Here is a 14,196-nt window from a genome sequence, read left to right on the forward strand (position 1 = left end):
AGGGAACACGGATGAACCCATGGAGGAAGAAGCAGCGGCTGTCGTCCCAGGTGAGCTGCTAGAAAACGAAAAGACTGCAGAAGGAGAAAAGGCCAAAGAAAAAGAAGAGGAGGAGGAGGAGGTAGAGGAAAAGAGCACCGATGAGGGAGGAGAGAAAGCTGAGAAAAAGGAAGAAAAGCAGAAGACGTCTGATGAGCGAGGGCCTGAGAAGGTCACCACAGAGGAGACGCAAGAGGGAAAAGGGAGCCCAAAAAGTCCAATCGTGGAAAAAAAGCAGAAGGACGCAAAGGAGCAGAAAGATAAGGAGGCGGCCAAGAAAGCTCCAATCAGCAGTTTCTTTGGTGAGGAGAAATTTGCATAGCTCTGTGCTTTCATTAATGACGTGTCTGGAAATGTCCTGCGCCTTTATCAGCAGCGGAACATGATGAAAGTAATTCTATCACCTCACCCAGCTCCAGCCTCACCTTTCCCTTTGTTTCACTCATTCAAAGCTCCCAGAAAAGCAGCAGCGAAGACGGAGAAACCAGAGAAGAGTGACGGAGAGAAGAAGACGAGTGCCATGAGGAAGAACTCAGAGGAAGACCGTAAAGAACCCAAAGGGTACAACGCACTAATCAGGATTTTCATCCAAATCCTATGAGGTGTAGATGAAGTTAACCTCTGACCTCTGTGGTAAAAACAAATATGAAAAAAATCTATTTGGCGGAGTGTTAAAGAAAGATTTCTATATCTGATGATGTCATTATTTTAAATCAAACCTCTCCATGCATTGTGCTGCCGCTCTATCAAAGTAACCTGAATGTAAAGAAACAATGTAGAAGATGATGCTTGAATCAGCCCCAGCACATACAGGGGGCCAGGTCTGTCATTTTTAACGTTTACATTTTTATTTATTGTTTCTTTCATGGAACCAGTGCACATCAGAAGCCCTGCTGCAATTTGCCCAAAGGATATTTTATATCCCTGTTAATAATTGTCAACCTTAAAACCCCAAAACATCAGTACATTAATACAAACATTCACCAAAAATATATTTTTTAAACAAGCCGTTAAAAAGAAAAAGCATTTATTTTATGCAAATTTAAAATAAATAAATCTGTCACATAGATTTGTAAAGTTTGTGTAGCTGCTAGAAATGATTTTGGTCCAATGACTGCATAACAGAACTGGACTAAGTGACCCCTCCCCCCCCGCATTACAAACAGGAAGTACCCGTGGGTTCCAAAAGGCTAAATTCCCAAGACTTCTGTAGAGAAATAAACGCCTATTATTCAATCATCACCCCCCCTTTTTTAACCTGTCCTTTTTGACCCTCATTTTTTGTCTTTAGTCCATGATATTCAAGGTACAGACTGTCCAATCAGATGCCTCCAAAAAACTATGGGTTCTCACAATGAATGTTTAAAGTGACTCCTGGGCCCGCCATAAAGTGGTAGGGGTGTGGCTTTCCTCCAAGCCTACTCCTCATTGGTGAGAGTGGCTGCCAGAGAACCGTTGACTCAGACCGACTTGGACCAATCACTGCTTACTGAAGGTGTCTGGCTCTAACACGGCGACTGTGAGATTGCAAAAAAAGGCGACTGAATTGTCTTCATTTTGTTGGAGCCGGATGTAAACTGTTTTTGACGTCGCACTAACTCAGTCCAGTTTCCATATACAGAGAATGACCCAAGTACGTATAAGATTTCAGATTTCTCATACTGGAGCAATAAATGGTAACGTTTCAATGGAAATTCATGTTTCAATATCAAATGTTGGACATTTTGGAACAAAATTTTCAGTCACAAAGTAAAGTTCTGCTAGCTGCTAGTTAGAAATTTGGACTGAAATGTTGCCACTTCCACAGTTCAGGGATTGAAAATGGTGCAAATCTGTGGAACACGGATGCTTTTCTTTTGTTAGTTCATCAAAGCGCAGCCACATCTGCAACATTCACACCGGACGCGATCCACGCATCAGAAATTGCATCTGCCGCCTCTCTTTTGACACAAATTGACTGCTCGCCGCCCTCGCCGCCTTGTTTTTTAACTGTCCGCAGGCAGCTCGAAGGTCATTCACAAATAAATTTTAGCCACCAGTGCTATTAAAATGTTTTACCCGAAATGATATTTTGCTGAGTTCTTGTTGAAGCCATTACCTAAATGTAGTATTTAATGTGAATACATGTCAGTCGTCTTCCAAAGGGGCGTTTTTACTTTTTTTGTGTGTTGGAGGGAAATTGCTGCTGTAAAAAAATCACATGAATTTTCCATTTCACCCAAATCACTGTTCTTACAGCCGTATATGGACCTGAGTTGACCCTTACCAACCCCCCCAAACAGGACGTTTGTCGTAAATGAAAGGGACGAGAAAACATCTATTTACCTAGCAACCACTAAGGCCTTTTGCGCCTCTGCGCTGCTCCTAGAGGTCGCGTCTGTGTTGTTGCCTGCAGGAAACTACAGTTTTGAAGACCAGCAGTATCAAGCTAGTGTTTCTGGTTTTTTTAATTACTGCTCAGCAAGTAATTAAGTCGAAAAATCAAACATTTGCAGGCAAATAAAAACTGGTAGCCTGGAAGCGGCGAGCCAGCTGCAGCGGTTTTATTTCACCCTTTGCATCGTCTTTTTCCTTCTGCATCTCTCGGTACTATTATTATGTCTCTGATAACCAACAGCAGATGCAGCAGCATGTAATTGCTTTGTCATTTTGAGGTCATGATGGCGATTCCAGCAACACTATTCTTAGTTGTGGAGGAAATGCATTTTTCATCCTCCTAACTATTTTTCATCAGTGGAAGGGGCGACGGACTGCGCATGCTGAAGGGAGTTCACAGCTGTACTTACCCCCCCCCCCCCCCCCCCCCCCCCCCGTGATGCTTTCATGCGTTATTGTTTAAAGGGAGAACGGCGCACACAGAAAAGGATGTCCACAGTTAGAAGAGCCTAAATGTTTGAGACAAAATGTCCCTCTGCCATCATCTTTTGATCTACAGTAAAAGCACTCCCACCAGATCAGGGGTTTTAATCATGATTATGCCTTTTTTATGCAAAAAAACAGTTTTGTAGGACCCCGTTTTAACGATGTCACAGATATCCAGCCATAAAGTTTTCAGCCAGATGTCGTTTTTTTTGTCTGGTCCTGATTCACAAAGGCTTCAAAAAAGAAATACTCAGAAATGCAATTTTGAGCTTTAGATGTGTTCTCCATTAACCAAAAAAGACCCAACAACATTTTCATTCTCATTTTCATCAGTCGGTCTTTTAACATGCAGATCTTTGTTGGCTGATTTGTTCTGTTCTTTTTTCATGTTTTCTCTCATCTTTGCAGTGATTCCACCCCAGGACAAACAGAGTTTGACCCCTCCAGGCCAAACTACCACCCTGTGGACCACGCCTGCTGGAAGCACAGCCAGAAGTCAGTGTCTGCTCCTGCTTATGCACAGAAGGCAGTTTGCACATTTTGTAGAAGCGTTTTGATTTTTATAAATGCTTTTTTCTTTTTCTTGCATTTAGCTAAAGTCTAAATCATTCTTTTCTTAAGCATTTTAGAGTCAACTATAACCATTAACATTATAAAACACTAAAAAGATTTTTAAAAGTGGATTTTGGCCCTTAATTTCCTCTAACCCTCTGAATATCAGGCTTCAGAGTGACAAAATGATGAAGGAAGTTGTCAGATTTATTTTCCTGATAAAACCTGCTCCTTTAAGCCAAAATGTTGACTTTAAATTACGTCTTTTAATTTGTTTTACTTTAATTAATCCATTAAAATAAGTGTGCATGTTTAATGTGGGATAACCAAAGAGACTCATTCAGTGGAAGGAAAATGTTGCCATAGCAGAGTGTCTTCTTGCTTCTTGCTCCCATTTTAAGTCAGCTTCAAAAAGCCCCAAATCAAAGCGTCTCCTCCTGTTGCTCTAATTACCGTTTGCTCCGAACAGTTGACTCAGCTTCTTGCTGTGAATGTAAAAATTTGTCGCTGTAGATGCTTGGTCTGCTAAACGCGCGCTCATCCCTCTCCAGAGTGCCGTACTTGGCAGTGGCTCGCACCTTTGAGAAAATTGAAGAGGACTCTGGCAGGTAAGAGCTCCATATGGAAGAAATGCTTGAGAAGTCATTTGGGATGAAGTGATTGCAGCTCAGAGGAGGAGCAGACACCAAAGGACTGCCACAGGAAGAAAAAAATCTACTTTTCAGGCTTCCTGCTGGGAGTTTGTGGAATATAATTAGAGGAAGTGAAAGGTATAAAATTGGATCCATTTTCTGATTAAGACAGAAAAACCGGAAAAGTGTGAGAATTATAGGATGGGAAGAAAACTTTTTGAACACTTTTGGTTTTGACTTAATTATTTCGTTTTTGTTCTTCTTGAGATAAAGGATTAAACCAAGAAGTTACTCACTTTTATATCAAAGCAAGTAGTAGATTTATAGACGGTGTCTGCAGCCGCTAAATCAATAACATCTTTACCAACTTAAAAAAGGGAATCTGCAGGGGTTTGCATGACAAATGCCCCGGCAGTGACTTGCTGTTATCTAGAACAGATGTGCAGCATTTCTCAAACAACCTATTCATCTGTCTTAAAGGTCTCGTTAATGATTAAACCCTCCAGACAAATCTCATTTCATCCCTGCCAGTGGTTACTGGATGGCCTAGAAATGGCGTTCGGCGGTCCTCCCGCTCTCAGACTCACCCCTTTGTCATTTTGCAGGCTGAGGAACATTGAGACTCTGTCGAATCTGTTTCGCTCCGTGCTGCTGCTCTCTCCAGGTAAATGCTGTTTTATCTCCCATAATGCATGCTGATGCAGGCAGCTGGCTGCCAGCCATCCTATCAGAGAGATGATGAATCCAGGCTGCTCATGGAAGTGTGTGTGTGTGTGTGAGGGCGTTCCTGTGGGATCCGCTGATATTTATGCTGATGTGATTGTGTTGGGGAATGTCCGTGTGTGGCAGCGTCTGTGCTTATGGGTGTCTGCTGTTTCAGAGCGTGTCTGGGCTTTTTTTTTTGGGTTCTTGCGTTCACGTTGTGTTTGTGTGGCTGATTGTAGTCTTTGGTGCGTGTTCTTGGCTCTTTTCTCCTCTTTTTCCTTTAAACTTTTGTCCCTTGTGTTGTTTTTCTCCCAGACGACCTGTTGTGCTGTGTGTACCTGTGCTTGAACCAGCTGGGCCCAGCCTACCTGGGGATGGAGCTCGGCGTTGGGGAGACGGTGCTGATGAAAGCGGTTGCCCAAGCAACTGGTGAGGAGTCCACCTGCTTTGCATCCTGCTCCTAAACTTAGGCCGGTGTCTCCAGCGTGGCGGCTGCCTGCTCATTAGCCATAGAGGTGATGTAAAGCCCAGGTCTGGTTTCCAGGACGGCAGTTGGACAAAATCAAAGCAGAGGCCCAGGAGAAAGGAGATTTGGGCCTTGTGGCTGAAAGTTCCCGTAGCAACCAGCGGATGATGTTCCAGCCTGCCAGCCTGACAGTGGGGAGCGTTTTTAAGAAACTGAAGGAAATTGCAAGCATGAGTGGAAACTCGGTGAGCCGAAAAATGACCTTTGAATTAGGAGGTACTCTAAAAAAAATACAGCTGTTAGCACTCTTGTAGATGAAGTAAAACAGCAGTTGAATTAAGGAGATAAAATTATTCATTTTTAATCCTTTATTTCAGTAGAAGTTCATTTTTAGCATTTTTATAGATTGTCATCAGTCGTCAGTTCAAATAGTTTCTTTTTCCGTTTCCTTTGCTACTGTGTCCGTTTTCTCTGTTTGTACTTGCTGGTAACCTCCGTCTTTCTGCGTCTTTTTCTCCTTCTGCTCGTCTGTGAATCTCAATTTCCCTCTGCCCGCCTCAGGCCATGAATAAGAAAATCGACATCATCAAAGGCCTCTTTGTGGCGTGCCGCTTTTCAGAGGCCCGCTACATCGTCAGGTAAAATGAGATTCTCGCTCAGCCGCTGCTGCTGTGGCGGCGTTTGCAGATGCAGGTGCAGGTGGGCGGGGACACTGACTCCCTCCATTTGAACGGACAGGTCTCTGGCTGGGAAGCTGAGGATCGGCCTTGCTGAGCAGAGCGTGCTCTCTGCTCTGAGCCAAGCTGTCTGCTTGACCCCACCTGGACAAGGTAACCCCCTCCTGCTAGCCGCAGTCTGCTCTTTTCTTCATCGCCTTCGGCACAGGTCTTTTTAAGTCTTCCTAATGGATAATAATGACAGGTAGAAGTCTTATCTTTAAGTTAAGTTCATTATCATTTTAGAGTACCGGTATGTACTTTAAAATAGAACCATAGATCCAGTTAGGATTGTGTGATTATGTCAAAACAGCCTTTGCACTGTTTTCTTTTCTTTTCTTTTTTGCATAGGTTATACACTTTCATTTGTTCAAAGATTAGTTGATGTTCCCTGACTTGTTTTAACCCTTTAAAGACCCGCTCAAAGGAAAGTCATTCAAAGTGTGTCGATTCACCTCCAGTGTTAAAAAAAATAATGAGGAAAATCACCAAAAAAAGATGTTTAAACTCAAACTTCATTGTTTGACTTCAGAGTTTGGTTTTGCTGTTGTTATTACAGTTTGTGCGTTATACAGTCTGTTTGTCATTTTGTTGGGGTGTCCACATCTACAGTTCCAAATCCACTGCCCTGGAAATGTTCCAGAAGTCTCTGTGAAATGCCTGTGTGCATCAACGTGAACTAGATTAGCAAATATAGACCTCAAGGCCATGCATTTCAACAATTTGTCGTTTAAAAAAATGTCGTGAGATGCAGGAGAAGGCCTATAAGTAAAGCTATTAAACAGCATGCAGTGTTCCCTCATTTAAAGGTGACATCAGTAAAGTAGTCATCTTTATTTGTGTACAATAATTGCAGATGTTTTAAGACTATAAAACTACACACTTTCAACACTTTTTTTCAGACAGACATGAACATTTTCACACTTTTCGTCATCTGTGTGTGTGTGTGTGTGTGTGTGTGTGTGTGTGTGTGTGTGTGTGTGTGTGTGTGTGTGTGTGTGTGTGTGTGTGTGTGTGTGTGTGTGTGTGTGTGTGTGTGTGTGTGTGTGTGTGTGTGTGTGTGTGTGTGTGTGTGTGTGTGTGTGTGTGTGTGTGTGTGTGTGTGTGTGTGTGTGTGTGTGTGTGTGTGTGTGTGTGTGTGTGTGTGTGTGCGTGTGTGTGTGTGAATGGGATAGGGCTTTCTAAGAATGTAGTGAAACATTATAGAAGTATCTAGCATTTTACCATTTATTGATAACATATTACAAATCCTCAAAAAATGTATGTTTATTAGTTTTTTCTATAAATCATCCAAGTTTATTATCCATGGATTCATAAATAGCCTTCATTACACGTTTCTACAGATAGATTTGTTTTTCACTTTGGCGATGGGTGACGCCACATTAGCCGTTAAAAGAGAAAGGAAAGCGGCGAACATTTGTCTAGTTTGCATTAAAATTCAATGAACCTCCTCCGTCTAAACTTGAATGAAGTCCAGAAGCTTTGATGCTCTTTGGAGAAACATTTCCTCCAGATTTCTTTAGCATCTTTGCACTTGACTTGTTTAAATCTTTTGTAGAAGGCAGAATCCTCACTATCAATAGTTGCAGTGACACGAGTTGTGTTAACCTCTCTTTATATTCCCACAGAAGTCAGGAGCATCTTGGTGCTTTATTTATATGTAGGACTTGTTAATTCAGCGATAAAATATTCTCTCCTCTCGTGACAACAGCTGAAGATCCCATTTGCATCCTAGAGAGTGTTGGAGCTAGAATAAGACCCTGCCGTTGAAGGAGAAACAGCAGCCTTGTGTGTGAACCTGACTTCACATTCATTTCCCAACAAACGTGTTGCCTAATTTATTAGCTGCCGGCGAGCATTTCCACAGCCTCACCTCACTCCACCTGCTTTCAGAGGCGGCCAAACCGTCGCCATCGACGCCGCAGACAGCAGTCTTATTGATTAAAACTTGTTGCCTGGTAACCACTTAAGTAGTGCCGAACGAGGAGTTAATTCGGGGACCGGGGAATAAGTGGTTGAATATGAATTAATGGTCAAAGTGAAAAGAGTCCAGATTTTTTTTTTTAAACATACCTGCAGGTAAATAAATAAAAAATGGCCCCCTCTGTCTGCTGTAGTTGTTAAAAGATCAATCCAGGCAGATGGAGCCTTGTCATGTCTCATACATTTTTAATCATAGTGAGATCTGAACTTCTGGCTGTCATTGAATCATGTGACCTTCCAGAACTCCTGACACACTGGCAAACCCTTCCCTTTTTTACATTGAAGCTGTGTGTTTGCAGGATTCAGGTTTTTTTTATTTTACTCTTAAATATGTATCCTTCAGGGGTGATATTTTGTCATCAGATTGTCTTGTTACATTTTAATATTCAGTGTGTTTAAAAAAAGCTCTTTTCTCTGGTGCTTCATAGATTTCCCTCCTGCTGTGATCGATGCGAGTAAGGGGATGAGTGCCGAGAGCAGGCGGGCCTGGATCGAAGAGAAGAGTCTCATTCTCAAGCAGACGTACTGGTAAGTGAGGCTCAAACGGGACAGCCCCGCCTCCGTCCACTGCCCTCCTACCCCTCTGCTCATCCTGCTCCCTCGCTGTTTGGAAGCTATTGATTTGTTTCCCCTCACAAACCCCTCCTCTTTACTTTGCGTGCAGCGAAATGCCCAATTACGACATCATCCTCCCCGTTCTGCTAAAGGAGGGCATTGACCAGCTCCCCAATCACTGCAAGCTGACTCCAGGTAAGCAGCCAATCCACATGCGCGTCTGGATCTGATGACGTGTGTGTTCATCGATCCGTTCAATTGAGACCAGTTGGCTTTTTCCAAAGTCATTTATCACTGAAAGATAACACCAAACTCAAATCAGGCAGCAATTATGCAGTTGTCGGGGTGCGATAAGGAACGTTATCAAAGTTTAAAGTAGCTGCAGCACAGCTTGGCCATCGTTGGCCAGTAAGGCTAAAAATCCCAACAGGCCTTATCCACACAGAAACCAGTAGGACTGGAACGACTATCTGAATACTATGACATTTCAGATCTGTTCCCGAAAGTACCACTATGAATATTTGCCACATCCAAGATCGCCAATTTGCGATCTTTATAGATCTAATGTAATTATTAGAGAGGGAGAATAGTGGTGGATTTTAGGTGCATATAAACGTAACAAAAGCACACGTGCTACTGTGACTGGAAGAAAAATAAATGATGATAAATGATAAATGTGAGTGTTTTCTAGCTGTTACATTTTCATTGAGGTGTTATTGTGCCTTCATTTACCATCATGTCATCATCCATCGACTGGAACTGGAGTCAGAAAAACTGAGGGGGGAAAAATTGTGAAGAACATTTTCAGGATTTGTTGTAAAACGACAGGAAGGAACAGTGATGTTTGGGTTTTGTTTACTGCGAAAGCCAAGCAGGAGGTTGACAGAAGAAAGTTGACACTGTTGAAAGTGATGAATACCATTTCTCTCATTAAAATCAGTGTTTTTATCAGTTATGTTGAATCTCCTGTTTTAAATAAAAATGCTTTTTACATTTTCATAACTGCCATTAAAATAAATCATGCATTCATTCAGACATCTTTAGATTAAATAGTGAGAATCATGGTTTGATCGGTGAATCAAATTGGATTGCTTTAGTAACGATCCACAGGCCGACGTACCAGGGGATGTCTGCATTCCAGTGTTCATTTAGCACAGCTCTTCTGTTGTGTCGCTGCTTCCTTTAAAGCTTTAATGAAAATGCTTTTGTGCTGCCTTCAAAGCCACGCTCAGCAGCCCACAGGAGTGTGAGTCAGAGAAGTTTCATGTGGAATGAGGGCACAAACTTCAGCAGGGGTGTCATGTTTGGGTTTTATCCCCCAGACCCGTTTCACACTCTTGAACTGGTTTGAGTGTTGCTCCTCTGTCACTGAGGCCAGTCTCCTCCAGGCTCAGCGAGTGGGGGGGGCTCTCCTCACAAACGGCCACTCAGGTCCCTTTCAGTGCATCTTCTCCTGTTTCTGCTCCAGGCGTCCCGCTGAGGCCCATGCTGGCTCACCCCACTAAAGGTGTTGGAGAGGTTATGAAGAAGTTTGACGAGGCGGCGTTCACCTGCGAGTACAAATACGACGGAGAGCGCGCACAGGTATGTGTGTGTCTGTGTGTGTGTGTGTGTGTTTCTTTTGCTGCCTTACACATGCCTGCTGAATTTTCTATGCTTGTGGCTTCAGGCTGTGCTTTTTCAGTACAAAGTATTGCTGTTGTGTGACTCTTGCTGTGTGTGTGGCTGTGCCCGTGCTTTAAGATAAACAGTAGTGCTGCTGTCACCCTTGGCCTGTGGGCAGAGCGAGCGACTATTGCCACTGTGGGCCGGAGGAGGGGGGTGTGTGGGGAGTAAGCACTGAGACGGAGAAGAAGGCACATCAGAGGGGGAGAGGGAGAGAGTAAGACACAACAGGAGGCGCAGAGGAGGAGGAAATTTTGAGAGCTGCAGAAAAGGCTGCGCCAGAGAGAGATTGTAAAGTCAACGCCCGCAGCCGTATTGTTAATTTTGGACAGTCATGCCAATAAAGTTCCTTTGAACTGAGCTGAACGAGAAAGGGAGAAACACTGGAAAAGGAGAGGCAGAGAGCCATAAAACGCTGTCCTCTGGTTTCTTTCTCCCCACTGTGGACTCACTGCAGTGGACCTTACCTCAAACGTCCAGCAGAGGGACTCAAGATACAGAAAATGACTGCTCTGTGTGTGTGTGTGTGTGTGTGTGTGTGTGTGTGGTCATAAGAATGCCGTATCTGCCATCCTTACAGCTGGTGAAATCACACTGTCTGTGCTTTTCTCTATTTCAGTTTAATAAGCTTGTCGAAAACTGAAAGTTAATAAAAAAACAGCTGAAATGGGAGGTGAACCTTCAAATTAAGAGCACGTTACTCACTGCTGTTTGTGTGTTCAGTGCTGATACCAGTTTTTCTTAAAACCAATAATACACCATTTTCATCAGAGTGGGTCTTTAATGCTAAAGGAAAACTTTAGCTGCCTTAAAAAATGATTTATAAATAACTCTGCATTCGCTTAGAGAAATGTGACCTAAAACTAGCTTAAAAGTAAAATCAAGAACGCACAAAAAATGTTAACTTATTGAATTATGTTTCCGTTCATTTCTCTGTGTTGTTGCACTGAAACTAACTGTACAGCAATTGAATCCTGAAAAGCTCTTCCTGTGAACAGAAATCTGTCTGGAAAAGTCTTTACTTTTTCCAACTCTTTAAATTTTTTTTTTTTCTGCTACACTATTGTGAACATTTAATCCTAGCTTGTTCTGAACATTCAGAGCAGCAGTTTTATTTTTAAATTAGCTGTGAGCTGCATGTGGAGAAGGTACAGCATCCTCCAGGAGGTTAAGGGGGGAAAAGTCAGATTTCTCTTTGCAAGCATTAGGTAATTATCCTGGGAAAGGATTTCTAGATGAACCGCAGGCTTGTTTCCCTGGACATCCAATCACTTCATAACATCTTCAATGTTAGCTTTACTGTGGTCCAAAAAGGTTGTGTTTTTGCTGAAGTGTAGCAGTTTTATCATTATAGTAACGAGGATAACAGGCTGGATACCTGCCTGATTTAGTATTTTAGTTATTTGAACAGTAATTGTTGGTAGTTTGACCAATGAAGTGTGAACTACCCGTCCTCTTGTCCTCGGCTTGTTGTTCTTTTCTCTCCCTACATGTATTTTTCATGCTTTTATTAGTCAAACTTGGGCCATAAAGATGCCAGCTGTAGTATAGTAGTGACATTTTGAGCCATGTATTTTTCAGTGTGTTTTCATCCCACCTTTTCCCCACAGATTCACATTCTGGAGAGCGGCGAAGTCCGAATATTCAGCCGGAATCAGGAAGACAACACCAGCAAATACCCCGATATCATCGCTCGCATTCCCAAGGTAAAAACACTTCAGCGCAGCTCGGCGCCTCTGCAGCCCTGCAGCTCTGCAGCTCTACCCCCGGGACGCAAACGCTGTGCTGCGATCGTCAAATGATGGCTCTGGGTGAAAGCTGAATAAATGCATGTTGCTCATTTTGTCTCTCGCATCTGTCAGTAAACAACAGAAGAATAAGCTGCTGTCAGGTTTAAACCTTTTTTTTTTAAAGTTTGATTTCCTGAATCTTTTTTAAGGAGCTGCTATTGAACATTCATCTTTGCTCAATCACCAGCTAGAGCAGTTTTAACCACATGGGGTCATTAGTCTGGTCCAATCTGCTTGTGTGGGGAGCAGGAAGGAGAACTTCACCACCTGAGGCTTGGGCTTTAGGTTATCAGCATGCACTTTCTGCCTCAGTGCCTGCTGGGTTGTTGTATTTTTTGTTTGCACCACATAAACCACAGCAGTGGGGTCTTTACCTTCACTTTCATGGTGCATCAAGAAGGAATATGAATACAAGCTGAAATGCTCCTTCCAGGATTCTTTGAAATCCCTTCTGGAACCACAGAATTTGAAGTTTCTAGTAGGTCGCTGAGGCTTTGGTGCATATTTTAAACTTCAAAATTCTTAGAGGAAAAAGCTCAGTTATACTACGTTTGCTCCGTAAACGTCCATATAAACACATATTTAATTGAATTGAAATGCACATTTTTTTCGGGCTTGCACGGTCAAAACTCTCCGCTACGCAACGTTTGAAGTCAGTTTTCAAAACGTACAAAGCGCTTGTCTATTGAAGGCGCGTTGAGAGTTAAACCATTCAGAAACCCTGGTTTGGTACGACGTTTAGGTAGTTTCTATTTAAATTTACAGACGTGCCAATCGTTTGAAAATTGATCATGAAGGAGGAATTGATTGCCTTTTGTGCTCAGCTGGAAGAATATGACACTTAGTCTTTCATAGATGGGAATAGAACTGTGAAAAATAAGCCTGGAGTAAGATTCATGAGATTTGCACCACTCCAACATTTTGCACAGAGCCTCTTCATACTTTAGGTATAAGCTCAAGTATCTTAAAGCTAAAAGTGCATTCAATAACTCTCGTTCAGCACATTTTAAAACATGCTGTGCTTGCCCGCTATTCATCATTTTTCTTAAATGTTCAGTTTTAGTAGGGGTGTAGGGAAAAAATCAGTTCTCTGAAATATCGTGATATTTCATTTTTCAGTTGTTGTTCACCTTTTTAGCACATCCCATCAGCTACACTGCCAGCACCGCCCCCAGGCTAACACACACACACACACACACACACACACACATGGAGCCAGCGGTGATCGGCTAAGGCAGGGGTGTCAAACTCATTTTGGTTCGGGGGCCACATTCAACCCGTCTGATCTCAAGTGGGCCGGACCAGTTGCGTAAAGGCAAAATAAAGCTTTATTCTTGTTTTTTTTACCTAATTGGAAAACACGCCTCAACCAACATGGTAGCCTAATCATTTCTTATTACACATTCATTCACAGAGGCCAATGGATCTTAAATAAAAGTAATTTCACTTTGAAAAATATTGGTTAATTCAATTTTATACAGACTGAATATTTTAAATCTGACACTGAAGCAATCCTGATAATAAATTCAAAAGGGGCTACAGAAAGAAATGAAAAATCTTCCTAAAATGTAAACGTCCAAACGATGACAAAATTACACTAAATTAAACTTGCAAAAATTTGTGAACATAAGAGTTTGGAGTTAACCTCCTTTCTCTCCTGAAACTTCACCAGACTGTTAATATCAGGATTCAGATCCTGTGCAGAAACACATTTACTGTCATTCAGGTGTGCAAAACACAATGAAATGTCAATTATTATTATCATTCATTATTATAAGAATCTTTTCCTGGTTTCTGCCTGAATTTTGTGGCAACACCTGCCTTCTTCCTGACCTTTGATGGAGCGCCATCAGTGACACAAATTACTTCATGTGACCAGTTCACTCCAACATCGTCCAGCACAGTAACTAGAGAGCTGACTATGTCATCAGTTGTTGTTGTGTCCATCAACTCCAGAAACTCCACTGTGACGGTCTCTGCAACACCTCTAATAAATATACACAGCTGTACATATCTGTGATGTTGGTGCTTTCATCAATAGTGACTGAAAATACAATAAATGACTGGATTCCTTCAAATGGCTGCCCATGTTTCCTCAGAGATGTTAGATCTGATCGTAATTCTTGACAGACTCAGGTTTAAGGTCGACTGCTTTTTGGGAACAAGACTTCTGCAGCCTTCAGCATTTTTCAATCAGTTCACCATCAGAAAATGGATTGGATGTTTGCTCC

At 42.3% G+C, this 14,196-nt stretch overlaps 1 protein-coding gene across 1 annotated transcript in view; it reads left to right on the plus strand.

The window, feature by feature from the left end:
• lig1 (ligase I, DNA, ATP-dependent) overlaps window positions 1–14,196 on the plus strand; it is a 74,417-nt gene that overhangs the window by 13,973 nt on the left and 46,248 nt on the right. Inside the window, exons 6-18 of the mRNA XM_023964901.2 lie at window positions 3–341; window positions 492–600; window positions 3,310–3,396; window positions 4,005–4,061; window positions 4,691–4,749; window positions 5,106–5,219; window positions 5,335–5,501; window positions 5,818–5,894; window positions 5,995–6,086; window positions 8,384–8,483; window positions 8,620–8,705; window positions 9,979–10,094; window positions 11,786–11,881. Coding sequence (XP_023820669.1) covers window positions 3–341; window positions 492–600; window positions 3,310–3,396; window positions 4,005–4,061; window positions 4,691–4,749; window positions 5,106–5,219; window positions 5,335–5,501; window positions 5,818–5,894; window positions 5,995–6,086; window positions 8,384–8,483; window positions 8,620–8,705; window positions 9,979–10,094; window positions 11,786–11,881 — 1,499 coding nt within the window. The remainder of the gene's footprint in view (window positions 1–2; window positions 342–491; window positions 601–3,309; window positions 3,397–4,004; window positions 4,062–4,690; window positions 4,750–5,105; window positions 5,220–5,334; window positions 5,502–5,817; window positions 5,895–5,994; window positions 6,087–8,383; window positions 8,484–8,619; window positions 8,706–9,978; window positions 10,095–11,785; window positions 11,882–14,196) is intronic.

This window comes from Oryzias latipes, chromosome 17 (assembly GCF_053564925.1).
Source record: "Oryzias latipes strain Hd-rR chromosome 17, Olatipes_Hd-rR_3.1".
Classification (NCBI taxonomy): domain Eukaryota; kingdom Metazoa; phylum Chordata; class Actinopteri; order Beloniformes; family Adrianichthyidae; genus Oryzias; species Oryzias latipes.